Below are 27735 nucleotides of genomic sequence, written 5' to 3'. Positions count from 1 at the left end.
TGAATTTCGAAAGTTAAGACTTCACTGTAAGTGCAGCTTTAAGTTCGGTTTAATATGAAGTAAATTCAAAATTGTCAAATGCAGGTCTGCAACGGTTTAAAAAGAGAAAGTTTGTGGAGGGACTTCGCGAAGTGGGGGCAGCCTGTGCCGGCGCATCTCTTCCTGAGAAGAAATTGCTCCTAATGTGCAACTCAAGAAAAAGTCCCGCGGGCACCACACCGAACACAAGGCAGCAGCGCACCCCCGCAGCAAAGAGCCAAAGAGTCGCGAGGAGGATGAGCCGAGCCGAGCCGAGCCGCGCCCCGCAGCAACACAGCAATACCGACCTGCTCCAGCGCCGGCTCCGTGCTCGGCGCCGCCCGCCGCAGCCCCCCAGCCGAGGAGCAGCACGTAGCGCTCCATGGCCGCCGAGGACGAACGGCCCGCGCAGCCGCCCTCGCTCCGCCCCTCGCAGCGCTGCGCTTCCGCTTCCCGGTGCGGGGCCGCGGGGCTCGGCTCCGCTTCCCGTTCCCCCGGCCATGGCGAGCTACACCAAGGCGGCTCAGGTGAGCGTGGCCCCGTCCCCTTGGTGCCTCGGCGGGACTGATTTCTGGCAGCGCGTTCTTTTTTCGCGTTAACTATCGCTTTTCTTTGTCTTCAGCAATGGGCTACTTTTGCCAGAGCGTGGTACCTCCTCGATGCGAAGATGCAACCACCGGGAAAAATAGCAGCCATAACCATAAGAAGGCTGGAAGGCAGGCATAAGCCTATTTACCACGCGCTCAGTGAGTATTGCGGTAGGCTGGGACCAGGAGCGCTGCTGTGCAGTGCAGTGCAGTGCTGTGCAGTGCCTGCGGCGGAGCTCTGGCACGGGCTGCCCCGGGGCTGCGGGATCTCTTCCTTGGACATCTTCAAAAGCCGCCTGGATGTGGCCCCGGGCCCCTGCTCTGAGTGTGCCTGCCTGCGTAATTGGACACCCACGTCCCTGCCGGCCTTGACTGTTCTGTGGTCACAGGACCTGTCTGATTCTTGAGGCAGGAGATGTAACTGACCTGCTGGAGAGGAGCTCTGTGGGGAGGGACCTGAGTGTCTTGGTGGACGACAGGTTGGCCATGAGCCAGCAGTGTGCCCTTGTGGCCAAAAAGGCCAATGGCATCCTGGGGTGCATTAAAAAGAGCGTGGCCAGCAGGTCGAGGGAGGTGATCCTCCCCTTCTACTCTGCCCTGTGTAAGACCTCATCTGGAGTACTGTGTCCAGTTCTGGGCTCCCCAGTACCAAAAAGACAGGGATCTCTTGGAAAGAGTCCAGCGGAGGGCCACAAAGTTGGTGAAGGGCCTGGAGCATCTCTCCTATGAGGAAAGGCTGAGTGAACTGGGTCTGTTCAGCCTTGAGAAAAGGAGACTGAGAGGGGACCTGATCCAGGTCTATAAATATCTAAGGTGTGGGGGGCAGAATGGCGAGGCCAGACTGTTTTCAGTGGTGAATGGAGACAGGACAAGGGGAAACGGCCGGAAACTGCAGCATAGGAAGTTCCGCACAAATGTGCACAAGAACTTCTTTACAGTGAGGTGACGGAGCACTGGAACAGGCTGCCCAGGGAGGTGGTGGAGTCTCCTTCTCTGGAGATGTTCAAGACCTGCCTGGATGCCTACCTGTGCGACCTGCTGTAGGGAACCTGCTTTGGCAGGGGGGTTGGACTCCATGATCTCTGGAGGTCCCTTCCAACCCCTACGATTCTGTGATTCTGTAATTACTGTTGGAAGAAATCTTGATCAGATGAAGAAGTTGTTTTGCCTGTCCGTAGGTGAGAAAATTCAGTGCTTGCGTGATCTTGATCATCTTTTAATACCATCGCAGATGTCTCACAATGAGAAGCATTTTATAGATAATATGTATATCTAAAGGAAGACGATCCCTTTTCAGTGTGCTGAGATTCTTGGCACGATGTTTCCCATAGAACTCTAGCAGAATTTTCAAGAGATTACTGAAGCAGAAAGAAAGCATTAAACTTTACTCGTATACATCAAACATGCATACTAAGGTTATGCTTGACCCAGTTTTCATAATAACAGGTAGCATTTGTAGATTTCCAAAGATAAGTTTAATACCCAAGTTCTGCAGTTGCAAAATGCGTTGTATCCACGAGATGTCACTGGAGTGTAAGGCTGTCAGAAAACTAAAGCAAGCACTGAGGGGAAATAGTTTTGGTTGCCCTGTGGGAAAGATCTTGGATAGTCCTATGTGGTGCTTTAAAATCCTGAAAAGTCAATTCAGAGTTAACTGTATTTGGTCTGAAGTATTCCATCAGTCAGTACCAAACACGTTACACCTGAGACTGATAGATTGTTGTGAATGGGTGACATCTGATTTTCTCAAAGAGGAAAGTGTGGGTGAATTTGTGGTTGGTGTGCTCGACACTTTTTGGCACTTTAGAGGGAAAAACAAAAGGAATAGTGTCTGTGAGATAACTGTTGTTTAGAAGAACGTTGTGGAGATTTTATGTGGTGGGTTTTTGGTCGCGTGTGATTTGTGGTGGTGATGGTGTTGGTAGTTGTTTTTAATTTGTAATCACCTTTCCATAAAATCATTATTACTGAAAAATGTCTGGAGCTGTAACTAAACTGTGAGGAGGGAAAGAAAGAAATCTGATTTTGTGTATATTTCTTTTCTGTTTTAGGGATAATTTTTACTTATTCTCCAAAATACTGTATTTTTTAATGCTGATAGACCATCTGCCTTAAGAAAGGTGATATAATCATGTTCATGGGGTTTGAACATGGATTTCATGAATTCTTCTGCACTTTCCTTTGTATCTTGTCTTCGTGAACACATTCACAATATGGAACTAAAAATAGTGAGCCAGTTTTTTCAGGTGTTGGTCAGTCTCGTTCTTTGCACTGAATTGTGGGCCAGTGTAAATGAGCCACTTCTGTTGTTTGGGCAGGGTTTGTTGTTCAGGTAACTGTTGTGTGCACTCTCAAAGGAAAAGACCAAGCTTGATGGAAATGTCCCAAAAGACACATCTGGCCCAGGTATTACTCTAGTTTGCCGTGTTAGCTTCAAACAGCTGGAAGCAGTAGCTGGAACTTGTCTTATAAAGAAAGCACTGGCAAGTAGCTTGTCAGTCATGTAACAGTGCATGATGCCTGCATTCAAACAGTTTAATCCATAATTAAAATATAGGAGGAGAAATGCACAATCTGGAGCATTCTGTTGTGAGATAGAAACTGTGGAAACTTATAAACATTCGGTGATACAGAATGGAATTACTGAACAGCCTGATTTCATCTGGAGAAGTGCAATGTGTATGTTGTGTGTAACCAATAGAATATTTCTCAGAAGTAGGATGCAGTTTAACTGTGTTTGTGCAGGTAGTAAATGTTTTTGCTTTCTCCTGGGAGCAGGTGTCCCTGAAGTGATGGGAGCAACACTATCAAAGGACAAGTAGCTAATAATGTATTAGTTCAAAATTTTGAAGGACAAAGTAGCAATCCATGATTTTTTTATCAGCTTTAAAATGACAGGTTACAGTCGTTATTCAGATGGGTGTTGATATCCTGGTTAGTTTTTAGCTTGGCTGTTGCAGCCGCTTTGCATTTCACAAATGAGCTCTAAGCTGTAATCATTGAGTAGAACTATGTTACTTACTGAAAGAGTTCAGTCCTCTGGTAAAAGTTGGTACTGTTTTTATACTGTGTTTTTGAAATAGAGGCTCACATACAACACAGCACATTGAATGAAATAATATGTTTGCTTGTAAGCCAGACAACTGGATCATAAGTAAGCAGTTGCAATGGTTTGATTATCCAGCTTGATGATGTTTTACTTACTCACCTTCCTTCTAACCTGACGTTCCTAAGAAAAATAGTAATTAAGTTTAGTATTTCAGTGTAGTTTTGTATGGAGTCTCTTAAACTCAGATCTTCTCAGTTTGAGTTTTATGGAATGTGCTATAGATATGTAGTACCACATATATACACAATTTATAATACACAATTTAAAATATCTTTTCTACTGATTATTTTACAGATGACTGCGGAGATCATGTTGTCATAATAAATACAAGACATATTGCCTTTTCTGGTAACAAGTGGGAACAGAAAGTATACTCCTCACATACTGGGTAAGTGTTAAGTTACTTTATAATAAACCTTCAGGTGAGCTGGCTGTACACTTCTGACATATTTTCTGCTAGGGCAAGTTCTTAGCAGGTTGGTTCAAAATGGAATTCCTGCTTACATTATGTTCTGTTTGCACAGTGTTTAAAATGATGCATGCCTTTTTTTGAAGTGTCTTGATTGATATGGCAATGGAGCAAATTTACAGATTAGGTGGACAAGAGTATTTTCTATGGAGGTGAATCCAAATATCAGGACTTCTCTATTTACTGAACAATAAAAGACTTTCCTATTGGCACTGAACATATAAGGTATACATACAGATGCCAGCTTTAACTTCATTGTCCTACTTAACAGCAGATACAAGGTTTGTATATGCTGTAATCGAGTAAGAAATCAGGTACTCTAGAGGTGTGCCAGCATGTAATGTGTTATTCTGGCAGGCAAAACTTCTTCATAGATAAAAATGTAATGAGTTGTTACAGCATGGCTCAGTTCAGTCAAATAAGAACAGTTGCTCTTCATACAGTGACAACACTCAGTAATGATTCCCCAGGCATTAAAATGAATCCAACGTGCTTAAATGTGAATTAGCACAACTGTGCCATATCAGTAAGACTTTAAACAGGTGGGCTAGTTGCAAGTCTTGATAGTCTTGAAATATTTCCAAATTTTGCATATATTACTCCAATTATTCTGTAACTGTGATAATTTATTTAACAAGCAGTCTTTAGAACACATCTGTCTGCTCATGCAACACTGCCTTTTAGTATTCAAGTGAATGAATGGAAAAGTGCAAATGGAATTAAACTAAGAAAGATTCTGTTCTTCTGAGTATCATAGAATCATAGAATGGCTTGGGTTGGAAGGGACCCCAAGGATCATCAGTTCCAACCTCCCTGCTACAGGCAGGGCCACCAACCTCCAGATCTGGTACTACACCAGTTTGCACAGGGCCCCATCCAATATGGTCTTGAACGCTTCCAGAGATGAAGCATCCACAGCCTCACCAGAATATCTAATAAAGAATAGCTGTTAGTTGTGTGCCCTTATGAAAATAACTTCTTGCTTAGTGGGCTTAAGATAATACATAATTTTACACCATTGTTCAAAGTTCTTTTGCTTTTCCACTTTGCTAATCAAATCTTTAAAAAAGTAAAATACTGAGAGTGACGTGAGGGAGACAAAGAGAATGATATTGCAGCAGGAGGATTTAGGTGGTTATTAGGAGGAGTTTCTTCACAGGAAGGATTGTCAAGCATTGGAAGGGGCTGCCCAGAGGAGTGGTGGAGTCCCTGTCCCCGGAGGTATCTCTGAAATGTGTGGATGTGGCACTAAGGGACATGGCTTGGTGATGAAACTTAGTAGGTCAGGTTGGTGGTTGGACGTGGTGATCTTTAAGGTCTTTTGTGCCATAGGTGATTCTGTGATTCTAAGATACTGTTAATGGCATGATTGAGCATGTAGGGCTGAGCTTCTATGTTTCTTCTGTTTTTCTAGTTATCCTGGTGGTTTCAAACAGGTGACAGCAACTCAGCTCCATTTGAAAGATCCAACTGCTGTAAGCATTTTTCTCTTTCGTTTCTAAAGTATATCTGATTTCATTTTAATATTTTCCCCTAAGCAAAAGAGGCTGTACTTAACCTGTGTAGAGTTAGAACATGTTATGACTGGAGCTTAGTTTATAACACTGTTTCTGTGAACAGCATGTTTTAGGGTCAGAGTCCAAGTTGTGCATTTTCATGATTCTTCCACGCTGTCCAAATTAGCAAATCAGACTTTGCTTTGAGTTTCAGAGGTCTGACCTTTCTCATTGTCCAAGTGACTCAAATTAGACTGAACTGAATAGTACTTGAAATTAACAACCCTAGCAGTTTAAGAGTTATTTGGAATAAAGCTAATATTAAAAAATACAGAGAAACATCTGCCCCTTTCTCCCATGTGTCCCATAAATGACTTCTTTTAGATACTGTCTGCAGTGCTCTGTATTTCTGGTCTGTGAGAGACTTGGAAAAGGTGGTTAGTAAAGAGGATCAATGTAAATGTCTATATCTGGCCGTTATTAATTCTGTTGAACACTAGTCTTGATTTATTTATTACTAACCTAAAAAAAATGTACTAGACATGAACAGTTTGGGATGTTGACTTAGAGTTATGAAATTACTTCTTTTGCAGCAGGTTTGAATGTTCAGCTTCACAGGACTGAGTTCTCTAAGTGCTATAGCTTCAAATCATGGCATCAGGTCCACTGAGATGAACAAATTTGTGTGTTTATCTCTGACTCAGGTGCTTTCCCTTAGGTCACCTTATATGCAAAACATTAAAATGCTTCTTCCATTTCCTAAGGAAACTGTCTGCTGCAAAATTATTGCATTTCCCACTTTGTTTTTTTTTTTAAATGTTTCAGTAATCTTAGCTTCTCCCAAGACTTCAGTACTAAACATTGTATAAGCACTCAGTTAAAAAAGTCTGCATAAAAGTTTGTCTAGTTTTGTGGGGTTTTTTTCTTTATTTGAAATGGTGAAACAATAAAATCTTGCATTTCAATATTGCCTTCTGTCAGTAATTTTCCAGAACAACTTAAATGCTCAAACATAGTTGTAACTCCTTTGGGCATTACTGGTAGTTCAGTATCTAAAATCCATTTTTTAACCTTTTTCATTTGAGTTTCAGACAGAGGTTGTGCACTGGGAGGCAGTATAGCACAACTTGTTTGCTAGGCTCTGAGAATTGGGTTCTATAAATGATCTTCTGGCACTCATTCTGAAATACCTCTTTTCTTGCCAGACTCCTAGATGGATTTCTGTGCAGGCATTCCTCTGGATTTAGTGCTTTGCCAATAACTAAAACATGTTGGATAGAGACTCAGCAAATGCTGATGTGGCTCGGGACGTGGTCTAATTTAGCAAGAGAAACTTTCTTTCTTTAAAAATGAATTTTAAAAAATCTGGAGAGCCCTCAGCAATTAACTCTTTTGTTGAACTGTTTGGATGGCTGTCTTTCAAAGATATGTGGTTATTGCCATAATTGATAGCAGTGAGTGGTAATTTGGTGGTAATTTGGCAGGATGTATTTTTTACATGTACCAGTTAGGTTTCGAATCACAAAGGATTTTATGGCTAGAAACATTTGTTTATTGTTTTGGTGTAAAATCCATCGGGATGTGACAAATATAGAAACTAGGGTGATAATTTATTAACTTGTTTTATTTATAGAATCATAGAGTGGTTTGGGTTGGAAAGGACTGGAAAGACTGTCTACTTCGGGGGTTGGACTTGATGATCTCTGGAGGTCCCTTCCAACCCCTGCAATTCTGTGATTCTGTGATTCCAACACCATGCCACAGGCAATGTTATGGTAACATATATCAATTACTTTGTTTCACTTTTTCTGTTAAATAAAAACAGAGACTTGTTTTTTAAAGTTATATTTGGTCCGATTGCTGTGAGGCCAGTAGAACTAGTTTGATTGTAGGAAGCTGAATGCATCTTTCTATTGAATCCAAGTCTCCATTCTTTAAAACATTGTTTTCATCCTGGAGGCCAGTGCTTTTTCTCTGCTTTTGGTCCTGTTGTAGCCTGCTAGTTCATCTTGGTAGTGGTTCATTAGATGAGTCAACATCAATTTGGGAAGAAGTGCCGTTAGAGAAATTAAGCCATCACATTCTTGGAAGAGGCTCCTTCCAAGGGAAAAGATGTTGACATAAAACCTGCTGCTAATTGTGGGATGTTAATTTTGAAATGGATATGACTGTTGTCAGTTTATGTAACAAATAGATTAAAGTTGGTAAGTTTTTTTTGTGTAGATACACATGCAGTAAATACTGCACTACTGCTTAACATTATCTTTACTTAAGATAAGTATAGATTCAAACACATATTTTTTCAATTACAGTCATGTTTAAATGCAGTTATATGCAGAAATACTTATTTTATGAATAAAAATGATAAATAGCAAACTAAAGGGGCTGTAGTGAATAATTGGATGCAAAACACTATGTGTTTGCATGGGGGCTGAAAGGCACAAGTAAAATTACTGGATTTAGATGTAATTGCAGAAGGGTTAAACAGTCATTTCCATTTTCATTTTCATTATACTTCATAGGGTATCAAGACAGTGGTGTATGTTGATCATTTGATAATCTCATTTGAGTGCTATGGTGTCTACCTGCATTATCTCATTAAATTTAGAGCTGTTTTTTCCTTTTGTGTAGTGGTAAGTGCTTGAGAAGGATTTATGCTGGATTTTGGATGTGTGTGTATGCATTTGTTTGTTTATAGGATCAGAGGATGATTCAGATTTGAGGGAGCCTCAGGAGACGTGCAGTGCAGCCTGCTGCTGGAAGTAGTGGTGGCAGTTGAGATAAGGCTGGCGGGGGCTGATCCACACTGGTGCTGAAAGCTGCAAGGACGAACTCTCTGGGCAGCCTTCTTCAATGGCTGACGTTTCTTCTGAGTTGGAAAGATTTAAAGTGCATATGTTTGGTGTCTAGTTTGAGATGTACAACTTAGTGCCCAAGTTTGACAGACTGTTACTGTTTTTTTTCCCACTTCAGATGTCTTTTTATGCTTATATGACATGCTGCATACAAAAAGAGATCTGCATAGTTGATGTTCCATGTTCATTGTGCCAATTTTTCATTACTTTGGAAAATGCTGGTTATATGGAAAGGCAGAAATTACAGTGATGACCAGGAAGACATGCATTTCTACCTTTAACACCTTCGAGTCCCTTCGAGAGGCACGGGGAGACAGATATCTGTGAAACTCTTTAAAATTTCTGTTATTTTCAGTTGTCTAACATTCCAGAGAATATTGGAGAACAGCTCTCTTGTGCTGGGCTTGGCCAGGCTGCTCTAGGAAGTATCTAATGGAGGGAAAATAGCTTCATGTTTCAGCATTTTCTTTCTCTAACTTAGATATAATGTGAATTTTCAGACCACCCATCGACCAGGATATTAAGCTTGTTCTTTAGGTGCAGTACAATGCCTTGTTGCTGTACAAAAGAGTCTCTATTCATCAAGTTAATGCAGTACTAACACTCTGTGTGCTCCAGCTACTCCTTCAGGACAGATGTTAAGTCCACAGTTTATTTCCATTGTAGTTTGCTAAGAAAAATCAGTGTAGTATTCCTCTATCAAAGAAGAGTCCTTCAAAAATGAATGAAACAGTTGTTTGCATGTGTTTAGGATGTTGGTTTTGTTTTTCATAACGTTTGCACATGTTTTATTTGGGTGAGGAAATGCAAATAGGCATGAGACCAGCATTTTCAAGATGAGGCTTCAGAGTGCTTGGTATGGGAAGAGCAGGAGATGCTCCTGTGTGCTTGTAACCCTCACAGATTTGAGAGGGAACAAATAATATTTGGAAAATCCTGGGAAGAACTTGGGACGTTAATTAAAATGCCTGCAGAACATGCTGACAGATCTAATATGCAGAACCAGATAATAATCCAGATAAGACAAAATTTTCAGCCCTCTTTTTTTTTTTTTCCTCTTGTTTCTGGTTCTAAAAGTAACCCAAACTTGGCTTGCTTTATCTTTTTGTGTTTAGCTGGAACAGAAACTCCCTCAAAACAGAAAAGAAATGGGTGTTTGGCTCGTATCAGATACTTGGTGAGAGAATTGACATTTGCAGCATTCAGAGCCTGTATTGCTTTTGACAAAGAAATAATGGGCAGTAGTTACTCAGAACGAATACTACCTACTAAGGAAGATGATGAAGCCAGTGAAGCCAGGCAGGGTAGCTCTACAGACACACTATGAGGAAGCCTTCGGGGGTGTCAGGGTTTGTTCAGCTGCTGGCATTGCTCTGGAGGGGCTTAAAATATTCTAATTCTCCTTTTGAATGCAGGTAAGCAACTGCTTACATGTATAGGCTTGCCATTATACCTGCACAATAATTATCTCCTGAAGAAAACCTTGAGCAGAAAACACTTTTAAATCTTGCTGTTGATATTTGAAAGCCTGTTTTCTTTTCATCCAGGGAAGTAAGGGATCACTGATACAATGGTATGTACAGGGCAAAAGTTTGTTACTGGAACACTGGATATAATTAGGTTTTCTTCTGTGGCTGTGAGGTTTATTTATTTGTCATTAAGGAGAGTGTAACTTCAAAGCCTGGCTCAGTAGGCACTCAGAAGTTAGTGTAGCATGGAGAGGAGCTTATTGTTACAGAACTTGGTATTGCAAACCAAAAAGGAGCAAACAAAAGCCCTCTTAGTGCTCTAAATACGGCATATAGTTGTGTTGGTCTTTTGCTTTAAATATAAATAATTAAAAAAAAAAATCTTAATCCCTTTCTTACTTGAATATGCAAGTTACTCATGTTAGAGAACAAATTAAACTTCCAAGTTTTTACATGCTGAATAGCAGTAGAAGTTCAATTCCCCTATGTCTGAATTGTTCCTGTGGCACTGTACAAAATCACTTTTGTCGTACTACTCATGTAACTCAGTAGAGGTAAAAGAACTTCACCTTTCTGCATTTACTGAAAAAGAGCACTGTTGTGTACAGAAGACAGCTGGTATTTGGCAGATATGCTGCTTCTGAGGAGCTGGTACCTGAAATTGTTCAAGTGGTGTTTTCAGTATGCCTTGTAGTGAACCACTTCATATCCTTCTTTCTAGTGGCTGTGTCCTTCCCAAGCTCTAGAGTTGCTTCCTGGTGTTTGTTGTACTTCACCTCTTTGAGCAGATTTTATTCTTTGTCTGATTATTTTGTACTAGTATTGCTCTGTTGATTTCCTCCCTTACAACATGTTTTATCTGGGAAGAAGTCAGAAAAAGAAGTTGATCTCAACCGGGTGTAATCTGCAATTTGCATGGAGCTCAGGCCTGCAACAGAAATGGAAATATTGGATTCCTGGATGTTAGGAAATAGTACTTCTCTGAAAGAGTGGTCAGGCACTGGGATGGGCTGCCCAGGGAGGTGGTGGAGTCACCAACCTTGGAGGCGTTCAAGGAACATTTAGACATTGTGTTGAGGGACGTGGTTTAGTGAGAGCTATTGGTGACGGGTTAGACTGGATGATCTTGTAGGTCTTTTCCTACCTTGGTGATTCTGTGATTCTATGTTGGAGCCTCATACAGTGTTCCAGGTAAATATGTTCTTTGGCTTCTCCATGCTCATACTTTGTTAGGGAGGAGACTGAAAGAGCTTTACCCAAGGTTGTTTTCCTTCTATATTAGACCTTTAAATTGGACACTGTGTGTGGGATGTATAAATTTGCCTGTTCCAGCAAGGAGCCCTCACTGCCAAAAGGACATTGAGGCCCTGGAGCGGGTTCAAATTAGGGCAGTAAAACTGGTGAGGGGTCTGGAGCACAGGGCTTATGAGGAGCGGCTGAAGGAGCTGGGATTGTTCAGTCTGCAGAACAGGAGGCTCAGGGCAGACCTCATTGCTCTCTGTAACTACCTGAAGGGAGGTTGTAGTGAGCTGGGGGTCAGCCTCTTCTCTCGTGTCATTAGTGATAGGACCAGAGGGAATGGCTTCAAGCTGCACCAAGGGAAATTTAGGCTGGATGTTAGGAAATACTACTTCTCTGAAAGAGTGGTCAGGCACTGGAATGGGCTGCCCAGGAGGTGGTGGAGTCACCAACCCTGCAGGTGTTCAAGGAACGTTTGGATTTTGTGTTGAGGGACATGGTTTAGTGAGAGCTATTGGTGATAGGTGGATGGTTGGACTGGGTGATCTTGTAGGTCTTTTCCAGTCTTGGTGATTCTGTGATTCTATGATAAATTGTGTAGTGCTGCAAGTTAGTTACATTGACCAGTGGGCATAAAGCAGGGCCTGAAGGCAAGGCTTTGCTCCTCGGCACTTACTGTGAGTTGCTGGGCATTGCGGATGCCGAAATCCAAGGTTATTGCCCTTCTTTTCTTTGGTTTGTTCTGATGTACAGGTGGCAGTGTTTTCAAGTGGCTCAGGTATTAAAGGCTCTGCCATAAGGAGATATAATTAAAAATATGAGCTCTTTGAAATGCGTAGTTAACGAATTTTGTGTCGTCTGAGAATCAGGTTCCACTGAATGTAAGTTCTGAAATGGGAGGGACTGTGCCATGAAGTCTCCTGCTCTGTATTGGGCAAACCGGTGCCATCTGCCTAGCAGTGAAAAGATGCTTTCTGCTTCACATGAAAGTGATTTTTTTGTTTATGTAGATGTTGCATAGGTGAGAGGACATGATCACAGGAGTTATTGAAAAGCGTGGAGGATGTACCAAAGCATATCTATGGTTTACTTACTGTACTTAGCATGCTTAACTGCTGAAACTGTTCCTGAACATCTCATTATCCAGGCTTCATTCTCCAAATCCTGTTATCTTGTTAGTTTGTTGTCCCCTGAGGTTGTCAGTTCTGCAGTGACCATATGTGGAGTTTAAAATATTTCTTTGCTGTTTAACTTGAAAATATAAACCAGTCATTCTTTTCCAGAATGGCTTTTTAATAGGCAACTTTTTAAAACAGAGTTGTTTTTTTCTTTTTTTAAGCAACATTATAAAGAATCATAGAATGGCCTGGGTTGAAAAGGACCACAATGATCATCTAGTTTCAAGCCCCCTGCTATGTGCAGGATTTCCAATCACTAGACCAGGCTGCCCAGAGCCAAGAAAATGGAATCAGATTCATCAGGCAGGAGTGTCTACAACCAGAATAGAGCAGCAGTTCATCCAGGTCATTGACTTGTTCCAACAGATGTCTGTTCCAGGCTGCAGAGGATGATGAAAGATCTGGCACAAACACTGGTTGCTTGGAGAAGTTAAATGCTTAACTGTTCATTAAAGTATTTTAAAGTCTTTCTTTTTATTGGAGTGAAATCATTAATAAGCTGTACATGCACAGGGTCAAATATGTGACCAATGACTTACAGATACATGGATGTGTATTTAAGCTAAGGAATTAACACTGATTCTATCACAGTTTCAAGTAATTTTTGTGTAAAGAAAAGGGTCTCTAGTTAGGGAGTATGGAGCTTCTGCCTCCATTGCTTTAGATCGGATCTGTTTTGACCTTGGTTTACTTGATTGAGTTGGATGTGATGATCCTTATTGGGTCACTTCCAACTCAGGATATTCTACAGTTCTGAGCTTTCTATGTGATATTTTCCTGTTAGTGAAGTAATTGTACAATATAAAAATTACTCTGGTGAAAGGGCTCAAATCTGAGTGGCTTGGAGCATAGTCAGGGTGGGTTTACTTGTGCTCAAAAAAATTGCATGCTGGTTCTACTTCTAAATGACTTGCCGTCCTTCTTTATCCCCTTTGGTCTCCTATGGTTGCGTGCCTTGTTTTACATACACAAATGTTCTCATGGCTGAAGTCCATAACACTATGTTTCATATTTAAATTACAGATATTTGCATTAGAGTCCAAGAGAAATCATGTTATGTTACTTTTCTGCAAGCATCATCTATTGTGGGTGTATAAATTCTGTTCATTCCTGATGCTCCACAGTGGGTTTGTTCATCTGGAACTAATAGCAAGGGAATAAATTATCATAGAATGGCCTGAGTTGAAAAGCACCACAATGACCATCTAGTTTCAACCCCCCTGCTGTATGCAGGGTTGCCAACCAGCAGGCCAGGCTGCTCAGAGCCACATCCAGCCTGGCCTTGAATGCCTCCAGGGATGGGGCATCCACAGCCTCCTTGGGCAACCTGTTCCAGTGCCTCACCACCCTCTGTGTGAAAAACTTCCTCCTAATATCTAATCTAAACCTCCTCTGTCCAGTTTGAAACCATTCCTCCTTGTACTGTATTATAAATACATACAGTGTTATGAAGCAGTGTCTTACCAGGTCAGCCTTGGTTAAGATACAATGCATTGATTATATTGAAACATTGAATACAGCAAATTACGGTGTTTAAATGCTGAGACCACTTGTAAAATTTGTTAGAGCCTAATTCATTTCATTGATCTATCTATCTATATAGAAGACTAATATTACGGAATTAATAGAAGATTCTGAGTGTGCTTTTCAGTTCTTTTAATGTCACGTGATCATATGCAATCATCCCCAGTGCAAAATACAGCTCTAGTTTCTAAGCAGTTTATTTTATGACTGGTGGAGTGTTTATATGACTGAGGTGTAAGTGTTCCTTCTTCCAAAACAGTATATTTGGAGCATCTTGAAAATGTGATGCCAGTGTTCTTCAGTATGGAAGAAGTTGACCAAAAAGAGGTCCAGGAAATAGGGAAACACACCTTACCTTTTTCATGTTATCTGTAGGTAGTCTGATTTGTCATTACGTTGTTTTCTTTCCTCAGATTGTCAAACTGACTATTTATAGGATGCTTCCAAAAAACCTTCTGAGAAGAACTTTGATGCAGAGGTTGCACCTGTTCCCTGAAGATGTGAGTGGTCACACTGTTGGGCTTGCTTTCTTTTTGTTTTGGAGGTGAAGAGCACTAGCAAAGCTTCAGTCACAAGATAAATGAAGAAAAATCAAGTTACTTCTTAAATATGTAACTAAATATACTTTACTTGTTGATGCTCTTTATTTCACAAAGTTGTGATATCTAAAATATGCATGTGATTGTCCTCTTTATTATGACTTCATTTGGCATGAAGAATGCAGCAGTGTTGACAGTTTTTGGTCTGGATTTGGGGAGAAGGGAGAAGATGTTTTTTAAGTACCTTCTTTCTAAGGTTTGACTGTTCTCACCCTCAGGTTATCCCAGAAGATATAGAGAAGAACCTTCTACAAGAGATTCCTCAGCCACGCGTAGTCCCCAGGAGGTTAGATGAGTACACACCAGAAGAAATTGCTGCCTTTCCAAGGGTTTGGACTCCGTAAGTATATTCAACTTTTAAAATGAGCACTAGGACTTTGATCTGTACTATATTGGCTGTTGGCTTTTACCAAAGGAATGAGAAAAAAAGGGATTATTTGTTTTCTTCATGTCATATTTTTCGACAGGGGATCATTAAGCAAAGAATGGTCATATTTGAAGGGAGTGGTTGCACGTTTTCTTATTTTCTGGCCTTTTTTTCATCAGTAAGACTTGATGTAAAGTCATACTTTCAGTTCTTCATCAAAAGTAGTTGAATAAATGCTTACTCACTTAAGCTGTTGTTAGAGTTGAAAGAAACACAACATGTCTGTGGGACTGAATAATTCATTTTAAAAAAGTGTAAAAGAATCTTCAGATTTTTTCTAGAGGAAGGGAAAGAGTTCTGTTAAACTGGAACTGGGAGAATATATCTTTGGCTGGACTATTCCACGTGTTTATTTTGATAATTAATTTTCAGGGCACAAAATCAGTTGTTCCACCATAACTGTATTGCATTTCAATGCAATTTGTGGTTTGTTTTATACTACCACGTGCAGCACTGAGCCAATAGTGTTAAAATAATCACATTTGGGGATCTCAGATTAGTGCCAATGTTTTGTTTTTCTTTCTTGTGGTCATTTTGAGAGTCCTATACTGAGCTTCCTTTAGATGTCAAAGCCAAAGATCTGTGGGAATGAAACAGGTGGGCTAGAGTCTGACCTGGAGTCTTCCAGATAATCAGCACTGACTTGTGCACTTCTGCTTATTTTCAGTATGTAGAATTTAACATCTTTTTTGGTAAAGCAGGTTTAAACATCTGGTGAATGTAAAGTCATGTTGTAGCTGTGTGTGGCAGAGTGCAAGGAAACTTGATGTCATATAATTTGGTAATTGCTGTCAAGCTGTCTCCAAATAATTTCCTGTTAGCATTTCTTTGCTCTGCTGTCTCATCCTGATCAGTTTTTTAGGGAAATGCTATCTGTATACAGGCTTCATGCTCTGTGCCAGTTGCAGAGGGTGGGAAGTGCTGCTCACTTAGCAGTCCTTCATCTACCACAGCTGGGAGTCTTTCAACTGAGAAATTCGTATTGTTCCTTCAGTGAGATGAGTGTCTTAAGTGGACATACATACTTGTTGAGAAGAGCCAGGGAATAGGTGGACCTAGAAGGGGAATAAAGCAGAGCTCTGCAGCAAAAGTGTGTCAGAGAGTTCTGGAGGATGAAGAGCAGCACGCTCCTGTGTGTTTGATCTGTGAGCTTCAGCAGAACACGTGGATAGCTTCCAGTCAGTAACTGTAGTACTTAAAATAAACCAGAATAAGAATTCAGAAAAACTGTTACATTTTTCTTTTTTTCCAGATGGTTTTAATGAGTTTTTCCACCTTGTGTGATTTTTTTATTTGATTTTTTCTTTTCCTGTCCTTTGTGAAGGGTGACTTTTCTGTTTCTCAAAGGAGAGTGAGAGATTAAAAACAAGGAGAAGGATTGAGAGACACACACTCTGTGTCACTTATTTTATTTTTGCTCTAATAGGAAAGGACTTAAATCATGTTAGCCCTTTAAAAATAGTTGAATCCTTTAGTGAAAAGCATTACATGAGAGCCATAGTTAAAGTGTTTAAGGATATAGAATAAAGGAAAGCATGATTACGACAATAAAACTAATGTTTACAATTTTACATTAAAACTGATTCCCAAAAAAAGTGCCTTACTAAGTATGAAATGGTCATAAAGCAGATAGGAAATTTATATCGACTCAGAGTATGCTAACAGGCCGTTATCTCCTTGATCTGAAATAACACGTAAATGATTTTCATTCTGAATGTGAAGAGAACATAGTGCTGCTAATGATTTCCTTGGACTTCCTACTGTGTCTTTGTCAAAATGTTTTGGTACGGATTGCTTTGAAAGGCTGTTTTTGTTGGTAATTGGACACTGACACTGCAGACAAGTAGACAGTATCCAAGTTGAGCACTAACGTGAGAAAATGGTGTTTGAGGAAAGTGTGCATCTACTGTGGATACTTAGCAAAAAGTGTGTAATACAGCGTGGATAGCCTTCCCATCACCCCTCCTTCCATCACAGCACAGTGCATAGTGGGATGTCACGATGGATCTCACTCCACAAGAGCAGAGAATTAATGTCTACAGTTCCAGTGAGCGCAATTTTCTTGGAATATTCTTTCCTTTTATACCTAACCTATCACAGAATCATAGATTCTATGATTCTGACCTGAACCAAGTGGTTTCCTGAACTGTACAGAGCTGCTCTCTTACATCCTTGGTGCAGACTTCTGAAGTAAACATGATGAAAACCTTGTAGAGGCAGGGAGGTAAAATTGAGTCTTTCCATACAGATGTAAAGGGGAGAAAGATCAGAAACCAGTTCTTTTGCCAACTTTGATTTTTTTTTGCTGCCTCTTACCTACCATGAATGAAGCCGTTATTTCAAGGGTGCTTGAGGTTTAACATTGGATGTTTTTAATGAGCTTTAAACAGAAATCATCAAAGAATTCACCAATCTTGTGTGACTAAACAAACAGTACTACCTCTCTTCTAAAGGCAGGAATACATCAGATTTGTGTGTGAATTTTCCTGTTATATGCCATCTAAAAGTTTTTTAGCTGACTGGGAATAGGTGTGTTTGTAGACAGTGAACTTCTAAAGGCAGGAAATTTGCTCTTGAAGAAGTATTTTGAAGTAATTTGGGCAAGAATGTTCCCAAATATATAGAAGAAATCTGTCTTGTTCCACTTAGATGGATACATTCCTATGAATTTCCCTTAAGAAAGCAGAGCAGTTCTGATTTCCAGGAGAGCTCTCAGATTGGTGGTGGTGTGCATACCGAGTGCCTGTTCCACTGCCAGACTTAATGGGAACTCTCCATGGACCTCCCTAGGCCAGACAGCCTCTCACTTGTCTTTCTGGAAAAGAAGTCCTTGAAGGCTTTTGACATTTTTAAAACTTAAGGTATTGTAAACTCTGAAACTTGATTTAAGAAAACCAAACACCTTTTGAATGTTTATTTTTGAGTAACCCACCTGATTTCTGGCTCCCTTCTGCACAGCCTACTTCTAGGTAGGGGGTTTATACTCTGAAGCCATAAAACTGTTTCAGCAGAGCAGTTCAGAGAGAGAGAGAGAGAGAGCTGGTCAGGGTCCCAGTACTTCAACATCAGCCATATGCGGATCTGTGTGGCATGGCATGCAGGTGATCCATCAGCAGCACCCTACAGCTTTGAAAGAAGAAAATGCCATGTTCTGGGGAGAAACATTTGTGCATGATGAAACACAAGTGTGTTGGGACACCTAGGAATAGGAAATGTATGTCATAATGTATGTGATAATCCTCTGGCACATTCCGTGTCAAGGATAATGGTGGTCATAACTTCTATTTACAGTTTCTCCCTGGCTCGGTGTTCCTTAAAGCCAGTCATGCCGGCCTTAAGCAACTTGAAGTCTGCTGCTGATGTTCCTAGGGAATAAATTTGAAGGCATTGATAAACACAAAACTTTTCACATTAAGAGATCTCTTCAGCCACTGTTGTCCCTTCTGTTTGCTGTCTTAAAAGGTAGATGGAATAACAGTTGTCTTTCCTAGTACTACAGTTTCTGGTGTAACTTCCTACTTCTAATCACTATATTAAAGAAATAATTTGGGTAGTAAGAACTGAAGTAGAAGCCAGAGATGTCCTGGGTATGTGGTTGAAATGATGTTTTAATGTAATTTTATTAATGTAAAGTGTCAGAAGTTTCACTTTATGGTTTATTTACCTTAATATTTACTTATTGTTTACTTTATCATTTATCTGTTAATGTTGTCAGATAAGGAAGCCAACACCAAAGGACACCTTGCATTGTATTAGATACACAAATGATACGTGAAGTATTTCCAGTCAGGTGCTGCCATAAACAAAACTTGCAGTTAATGCTACGTCTGTAAAATGTTTTTGTTCTCCAGTGAAATACAACATATAGTATAATTATGGGGTCCTCTACTCCAACTGTCTGCAGAAAGCGCAGTAAAGACTTCCTCCAAAGACATTAAGATCTTGAGCTACTTTTGTGAGGCCCTTCTTAAGCTTAATATTAGATTTAAAATTCTGCACTGAAATATATCCCTCCAGCCATTTCCTCAGTTCCTTCAATCTGCAGTGTCTGCAGCTTTGTGGGGCTGGAGTTGATCTGTGCGTGTTATACCTCATGTGATAGCGCTTTGTTCTTACCTAGAAACACCCGTTGGTGGGCTGTTTCTTTAACAGAAATAAGGAATGCCTCTCCAGCTTGAGCATTCGTCTCAGCAGGCGAGCTTGGCGCGTGCAGATGGTCTGGGTGGAGATGGCCAACACAAACTTATGTGAAAGCCTTGAGCCTGTCTTAGTTTTTCCTTAAAAGAGAAACCGGAGAGACGAGGAAAAAGCTTTCCTGCCAATACCGCTCAGTCCTGTTGTATGTATGCTTTGAGAAATCCCTGTGGAAGTTCATTTTCTGTGGCTTTTTTGGTTCGCAGTAGGAATTCCAGTAACTAACAATAAAGCGTTAACCTCTATAAAATTGAAGAACTATCACTGCTGACTTTATTTTTTTTATAGTAAGAGCATAAAAATATCCCATGGTTTTGTGTTGATTAGCAAAAATCTGAAGGTAGCTGGTCTCATATTTCAGGCTACCAGAGCTGGATCTAAACAAGCCAAAAGCCACAAAAGTCAGCACACAGATAACTCTAAGAGGAGAAAGTTGATCCCCTCTACTTTAGGTTTTAGCCACAGGATGCAACTGGATACTGACTGAGAAGGGTCAGTGACTTAATCATCTTAAAAACCTGACAAATCCATATTTAGATGGATTAGCCTATTACAATTAATTACTGGCTCTTCTCTAGCATGTATAAAATATGCTGATGCTACTGATTCTCTCAACTTTACCTCGGGGCAGCTTATGTCCCAGCTAAAATTTGATGGTGAGAGATCTAAAAAGTGGGTAACTGAGTTTTACTTCAGCTGTCTGAAGAGACACTCAGAAAGAAAGCTTTAAAGCTACTTTCCTTTTCCTCCTAAAATCCGTTAATCTCGCATGTGAAGAAATAGGAACTAAATTGATGGGAATTTGACAAGAAATACGAGAATCGTTTTATGTGACACTGTTGAACTACTTGCCCAGATGAAAATGGAATTAGAATTTTTTTAATTTCTCCTTTATAAACGTCTAGATATATTTGCTTTTTTCACTTTTGGTGGTGACAGCAAGTCTGGAGAGCGTTTCACTGTTCCTTTACTTACTTCTCTGTTTATTTGAAGAATAACGTAATTCTTTGGACAAAGCCAAGCATACAGAGCTGTTTCTCTAGCCCTATGGTTTTTAACCATATCTTTTTTTTAATAGAATACTCTTTCATATGTAGAAAGCACTGTCTGGCTCAGATGAAACTTAAACGAACACTGATTGAGTTAACTTACATCATCTTACAAACAGAATTGATGTAATCCCTGTCAAGTCTAGTATCAGTGGTATCTAGAATCATACAATCACTAAGTCTGGAAAAGATCTACTCCAACTGTTCACCTACCACCAATATTGCCCACTAAACCATGTCCTTAAGCAATGCATCAACTTTTTCTTAAACACCTTCAGGGATGATGACTCCATCACTTTCCTGGGCAGCATTTTCCAGTGCATTTTTGAGAGGAAATTCTTCCTGTTATCCAATCTGATGGTAGATTTAAGTACCTTAGTTAAGTTTTGCTTACTTTGTTTTTAGAGAACCTGAGATTTTAACCAGTTTACTTTAAATTTTAATAAACTACTCCTAATCTCACTAAGAATATGTAAATACGTATCAGCATTGGATTAGATAGTGTGATCTATGGATACGTTTTAAAATCAAAACAAACACAAGTTTTATGTAGAAAAAACTTAAGCTGCAGGACCCTGAAAGATTTATCTTAAGCTTTGTACTTGGAGAAGGAGGTTTATCTCTATACGTTGTTGGCTTAACAGTACTAAAAAGGCACCTTTTCTTACTCTTTGTTATTAAATGCAGCTTCTGTTACTGTGGCTTATTACCAGTTCTCTAAGAAAATAAGCTGTAATTCTAGAAATGCTTATTAACTCAGGTAATAGCCTGCATGAGGACTAAGCCAATACAGAAGAGTTTATTTTGCCCCCAGACAGAGCAAGTTCACTGTTTAGAATAGGCCAAAGTGAGATAATTTAAATATCATTAGCAGTTTCACTGATTATTTTACCAGAGGCATGGAGCTACTCTGGGATAGTAAGTACATCTTGAGTAGAGAAGCAATTCAGCTCCCCCTGCTCCTCACGTGTCTGCTGTCAGACAGTAAGTGGACCAAAGACTGATTGAGGATGAAACACAGTGGTGTGATCAGCCCACTGGATCTCTTCACTAATGGCTCTTCTCCTGTGTGTCACCATCTGTTAGAAACTGGTGTTTATAAACTCATAAAAGGTACATTTATGAGCCAGTGGGATATCTATTGGTTAACCACTTAACAAATTTTGAAGTACTTCAGCAGTAATTAAATTATATTTATTTGGCTGAAAAACTGTAAATCTTACAAGTTTGGAAACATTTTATCCCTGCTCTTAAAATTCTTTAAATATGTATAGGAAAATCCTGCAGAGCTTCTGTATAATTTGTCACAGAACAGTTGAGGTTGGAAGGCATCTATGCAGATCATCTAGTCCAACTTTTTTGCTCAAGCAGGGTACCCTGGAGTACGTTACCCAGGACCACATCCAGGTGGTTTTTGAATAATATCTCCAGGATAGGAGACCCCACCACCTCTCTAGGCACCCTGTGCCAGTGCTTAGGTCACCCTCAGAGGAAAGAAGTTTCTTCTCATGCTCAATTGGAACTGTCTGTAGCTGCGTTTGTGTCCCTGTTCCCTTGTCACTGGGCACCGCTGAGTCTGGCTCCATCCTCTTGACAACTTCCTTATGGATACTCACTGATCAGATCCTCTCTGAACTTTCTCTTCTCCAGGGCAAGCAGGCCCAACCCTCTCAGCCTTTCCTCATATGAGAGATGCTCCAGTCTCTTCATCATCCTACAAGCCCTTTGCTGGATGCATTCCAGGAGCTCCAGGTCTCTCTTGTCCTGGACAGCCCAAAACTGGACACAGCATGCTCCATGTGAAGCCTCACTTGGGTGAAGTAGATGGGGAAGATGACCTTCCTCAACCTACTGGCAGTGCTCTTCCCTGCGCAGCCCAGGACGCCGTTTGCTTTCTCAGCCACGAGGGCACTCTGCTGGTCAACATGGCAGCCACCAGAATCTGCACATTCTTCTCTGCAGAGCCCCCAGCCTGTACTGGTGTGTGGCGTTTTTCTTCTCCTGGTGCAGGAGCACTCTCGTGCCTTTGTTGAATGTCCAGAGGCTCTATGTGATTATGAGTTACAACTGATTTTTTATTTTCTGATATTTTCTGATAGCCAGTGCAAATAGGGAATCCTACCAGACATGAAAGATTTCAAGTCATTAGTAATACAGAGCATTGCACACAACATGAATGGCATGGTTGTACCTTTATGCAGGATGATTTATATTTTTTTGATGCATCTGGAGTGCTTTTTCTCATCCATGGAAGGAATGAAGTCAAACATACAAGCTAACCTTTTCAACTTTGGCTCCTGTACCACTGCTTCAATCTTTGTGTCAGTTTATTAGTGTGCAGCATTGGTTAGCTTTAAGGCACTGACCTTTCACAGTGCTGATGCAAGGTTCAATCCCTTCTGAATAGTCATTTTTCATGTCAGTGAGATAGCAGAAAATACAGGGCACTCTGTCTCTCTGGGTCACATTCCCTAATGTTGAGATAACTGCCTGCAGGTAAAGAGAAAAATGTAATTTGAGATCTTCAAAGCTTCCAAACCAGGTGTGCATTTCTGAGTCAAGAGCAGGTAATGATAGGTCACTTACTCAATATTGTCAGCCCTGTTCCTTTGCAAAGTCAGTTTTAAAATATGAGTTAGCTCTCATGAATGCACGCTTGCAGTCACACAAATGACTGCAACGACTCCCTGAAATTTGATTTTGTAGAACTCTTTTTTGTAGTGCGGCAGAAAATTCATCTATCTACATAGAGATTACTTATGGAGAAGTGACTCTTCTTTTTTGGAGCTTGAAAGAAAAGAATGTTATCAAAAGACACTTTAACAGCCACGTGTGGTTGATAAAGCAGACAAGTGTATGACTACTTCATCTCCAAAAAGTACAAGCACTGTATGGTAGAAGTTGTTAGAGATAAGTTGAAATGCTGTAGTGGCTGGTAAAATAACTACATACAGAGTCAGTAATGTCATATGTTACAGTAGAACCTTATCTTTATTTCTGTAAGGCAAGTAATGCTATTTTTCATCTGTCTGCTGCAAGGGCTGTCTGTTAGCTAGAAGTAAGGCTATGAAGATGGCTTCTGAATTTCTGAAATAAATAGGATAGTTCCAGTGTAACAGAGATGGGTGAGTACTTAGATCTGACTTTCACAAACAGTACCACCCGCCTCCTCCCACTCCTTTTTTAATTTTTCTTTTTCTAAGGATGTTTTAGCTCCAAACATTGCTAGGCAGAGGGAAACATCTCTGCTGGAATGTGCTGACAGGGATTTAATAAAGGTGGAACTATGTGGTGAGGCTGTTCATACCTGACGGAAATAAATTTTCACTACAGGAGTTAGAAGTTGAACACATGGAACTTTCAGAAGGGGTCTTTGTATGTCTCCTTAGACAAGAAAAATACCTTAGGGGGAGGAAATTTCACATATGAAAGATTATTGGATGCTGGGAGGGGGCTGTCTGCAGAGTTGCATCACATAGGGTTTCTTTGTACTGCTTGTTTAAACCAGCTGGAATATTCAGACTGAGCCCGTAGCTCCATGGGCATTCCTCCTGGCAAGAAGTGCTGCCTTTAAGTGACATCCATTACTTCTGCCTTTTTGCTGTGCTTGTGTAGAATGGTGTAAAAAGAATTGGTGAACTGGCCTAGATTAAAGACAGCCTTGTTATAAGCAGCTGCAGGAACTGCTCTATGTGTGCTCTCAGGGAAAAATCTTCACTCTCTTGCTAATCTGTGTGGTCAGCTAACTTTGGTATTAGTTCAGCACTAGTCGTTTAAGCTGTGGAAAACAATTAGATTTTTGGAAAGACAAATAGATCTTTACTTAAAGTACTCTGGGGAAGCCTTGCCTCTCTTTCAAGATGACCTGAAGAGGCTCACTTCCTTAGGCTACAGCCTGACCGCACTAATTCTGTCTTTGGTGTCCAGGCTGATTTCACACACAGTTACATTTTTGTCACTCTGTTAGAGCAGATCAGATCGAAGCTATATGTAGGTGAGTGGTGTCTGAAGCATTTGCACATCTCATTGAACCCCTCCAGCTCACCTTTTGAGTTTGTTCATCTAGCTAAATGGTTCTAACCTTGAGAAAGAATGAATCAGATGTGTGTTTCTGAGACTTCTCTCATTGCTCTGTTGTTTTTATCACTAAATGTAACCTTGATGCATAGGATGTCTTCAGAGTCCCTTATGTTTAACTCACTGTTTCTGGCAATGAGCTAAATTGTGTACGGATAAATCACATAAGGATAAATTATTTAAATCCTGAATTCCCACAGATTTTCAATTTTTCTTCTGCACGTAGCAGATCCAAACAAACATCAGCAATGTGCTCACATGCATGGTCTGTTGTTAACTCATGGTATTCATTTGATTCAAACAGGGGATGTGAAAAGAATACCTGGATTTACAAAGCTTGCTCAGATATTCTGGTCCTTTATTTTCAGAATATAAGACCAACTCCTGACTTTTATAAACCAGTCCCATTCCCTGCTCTGCTGCACATGTGCTGTGGTGACAGCATGTAACTCTGAAGCAGCGTATGGCCCCTTCTAGGCGTTGGAGAGCCCACAGATCCTTCTCTTGGAGGTTGCTCTCTCTGTGCTATGTAGCACATTGAAAGTAGTTTATAGCAGTGAGCCAGACAGACCTGGCTTCCTACCATTTTCCTCCTAGCATTTTGCACAGAATCTGTAGGTACCTTGCATGAGTTCTCAGCAGGCACATCAGGAAGATGAGAACTTTTGCTTTGTATTCTCAGCTCTGTTGAGAGAGAGAGGGTGATGTAACATTTTAAAGGGGTTTTCAGTGTAAACTTCTTCTATTACATACTTTGCATTTTGAAATGAATTCTGCTGCTTCAGTCTTGTTAATGTGCCATTGGTTCTGTGTTCTCTTAAGCACTGAATAACCTCCTTTCTGAGTGAATACAGTGCACAATTTTATTCTGCTTCCTACAGAACATGAAATGGCAGTGAAATGAGCCCACAGTCTAATGGCTGAATAGGAGAAATGTGACATGGCACTGTGCTTTTTTCAACTTGCAGGACTTAGAGCATATACAGCAGCAGTGTTACTGCTTCTCTCAGCGATAGCTTCTCTCATGTGAGATGAAGGCTAAAAAGACACAAATTGTAGATGCCTGTAGCTGTGATTTTGATGTTTTAGGGAAGCACTGGGCATTTTTAAATTCACCTCTTCTGGGAGATGCCATTTCTTTGGTCCAAATGCATGATTTCAGTGCTTTGCTGAGGAGGCATGAAAGCACTGCCATCCGAGATTTATGCAGTTCATCAATGAGCAGTTATACACTGGTTTTCACAAGTGGCTCATAATTCTCTCTGAGTAGACAATGGTTTTTTTGTGTGTTTATGGTCTTCTTTGGACAATATTTACAACTTTTACTAGACACAGTGCTTTTCAAGGCTTTGCTTTCCTCGTGCCAAGGACTCTTTAAAAACAGAGATTGTGGTCCCCAGACATGGAGCACCAGTTGGCATAAAAGCCTACTGTGACACTTGAAAAGGCTTTTAAAACTTTTATGTTTGTTCACACAAGTGTCTCAGTGTAGAAAATTCTGCCTTCAAGCTTCATTAAGTTTGTAAGGCCGCAAACTGAAGCCAATGGTTTTTGCATTTAACTTTAAGACAATCACTGAGTTTGAAATACAGGTTAAAAGCAAGGAAAAAAAAAAAAAAAAGCACAGATTTTGAGCCCTGGAGAAAAGTACTGTGAGATCCCCAGCTCTGCAGCACTGCAATGTTACCCTCAGCTGAAGTTTTAGATGTGGTGTTCAAAGGAGAGCGCAGAATCCTTTCAGCACTGTGCAGGGCGATGGATGAATTGGGCCATAAAAAGAGTAATAAATACAGCTGCAAGACAGTGATGTCTTTTCCATGCAGCTTGTCTAGAATCCTCCAGCACCTGTCTAGGATGGATGCAGCGATAACACTTCCAAGTCACTACTGAGAATTTCTTAAAATCCCTCTCTCCCACCTCAGCACTAACAGTGATATAATTCAATGTATATTCATTCAGGCAGTAGTGAGATATGACTAACAAAGTATGAAATATTTTTAAGGACTGAAATCTGGAATTCTAGGAAAAAGGAATTGATTTTTCAGCGCATAGCAGCCCTTGCATACTGAGTTCCTTCAAGGCCAACATTAAGAATGTAAACAATTTACACTGTGCGTACCATTGTTCTTTTATGCTCAACTGTATGAATTCAAATAGTCACGTTTCTTAAATAAAAAACAGAAGCTTTGTGATTCCTTTGTGATTCTGCACAATACAAACCTCTTGCTTTTGAAGTTGCTCTATTTTTTCTCTTTAAAATTCATATAATCTTCAGATTTCATATGCTGCACTTGCCGCACTCACTGAATTGAGGAGTTGCTGTCTCATAAGATTTGTATGGATGGTGGAAGTGGCCACAAGTTGTACCAGAGGAGGTTTGGGTTGGACATAAGGAAGAACTTTTTCTCTCAGAGAGTGATCAGGCACTGGAATGGCTGCCCAGGGAGGTGGTGGAGTCGCCGTCCCTGGCAGTGTTCAAGAGGTGTCTGGATGAGGAGCTATGAGATATGGTTTAGTGCTTGTGGTAGCAATGGTAATGGGTGGACAGTTGATCTAGATCATCTTGCAGGTCATTTCCAACCTTGTGATTCTGTGTTACTTAGTGATCCCATGTGAGGCAGCTGCCCATTCTGGCCGTCCACACATGGTGTTAGCCCAGGGCACACCACAGACCATCAGCCTGCACTAAGTCTTGCACTTAACTCCTAATAAAAGCTCTAGCTTTGTTCTGTGTTTTTATGTAATCCAGAAAATGTTCAGCAGCATTAAAAGCAGAACAATACAGAAATAAAAATAGATGCAGTGCTTACTGCACCTTTGCAGCAACGTCGCTATATTTTCCACTTAAATTCTCCTAAAAAACCCCTTCTTTTGTGTGTTTTCCAGGCCTAAAGATTTTCGAATGAAGTAATAGAAAGAAAAATTGCTATCAGGAATGCCCGTCCTCCTTGGAAAAGAATTCTTTCATGGCAGAAGAACTCATCTGTGCATCTCAGTTATCCCTTGAATGCAGAAAGCTTCTGGCAGGTATTAGCAAATCTTATTGCGAAAGACTGTAAAAATGGTTGTATTTAAAGCAACTAAGGATGGATGTTACGTTACTCACGTGACCTGTGTTCCATGTTGTGTGTTATCTGTTAATTAAATTCCTTTTATTGCTATTATTAAACAATGGCTACAGTTGTTGTTTTTTTGAATACTTAAACCTGAGGGGAGCAGTACCTTGTTTGCTGAAATGAGGTATCTCACCGTAGAAGCTGCAAAACTTGACTTTCATCTGGTAAGAGTAGTGAATAGTTATGGATTGAAAATAAGTGGCTTGAGGTGTTTAACCTTTATCTGTCTATCTCCGCAGAAGTCATGTTGTGCAGTTTCTTGAAAGCTTCGTCTAGAACCCGGTTTGCACATATCACAAAACATAAATGGTGGGATTTAGATGCTTGCC

The 27735-nt window shown here is 40.4% G+C and overlaps 2 protein-coding genes across 4 annotated transcripts in view; one reads left to right on the top strand and one right to left on the bottom strand.

Annotated features, from left to right (window-relative positions):
• MTBP (MDM2 binding protein) overlaps positions 1–500 on the bottom strand; it is a 29969-nt gene extending 29469 nt beyond the window's left edge. For 2 of the 3 annotated variants that reach the window (XR_008211210.1, XM_052703967.1), the window contains exon 1: positions 327–499. Coding sequence is in view for 2 of the 3 variants with exons in the window: in XM_052703967.1 (XP_052559927.1) it covers positions 327–402 (76 nt within the window). In the remaining variant the exon portion in view is untranslated. Of the gene's footprint in view, positions 1–326 lie in introns of all 3 variants that reach the window. The other variant, XM_052703968.1, reaches the window with a different exon arrangement.
• On the top strand, positions 417–27462 carry MRPL13 (mitochondrial ribosomal protein L13). Its single transcript, XM_052703996.1, has 7 exons — positions 417–545; positions 641–764; positions 4009–4102; positions 5598–5658; positions 14358–14444; positions 14762–14883; positions 27177–27462. The coding sequence occupies exons 1-7, from the start codon at positions 519–521 to the stop codon at positions 27199–27201; spliced, it is 540 nt and encodes a 179-aa protein (XP_052559956.1). The 5' UTR covers positions 417–518; the 3' UTR covers positions 27202–27462.
• Positions 27463–27735: the final 273 nt, after the last annotated feature.

Source organism: Tympanuchus pallidicinctus, unplaced genomic scaffold (assembly GCF_026119805.1).
Source record: "Tympanuchus pallidicinctus isolate F22 unplaced genomic scaffold, pur_lepc_1.0 scaffold5, whole genome shotgun sequence".
In the NCBI taxonomy this organism is placed as follows: domain Eukaryota; kingdom Metazoa; phylum Chordata; class Aves; order Galliformes; family Phasianidae; genus Tympanuchus; species Tympanuchus pallidicinctus.
The sequence above is the reverse complement of the archived record's forward strand: the minus strand, read 5'-3'. Positions and strand labels throughout refer to the sequence as shown.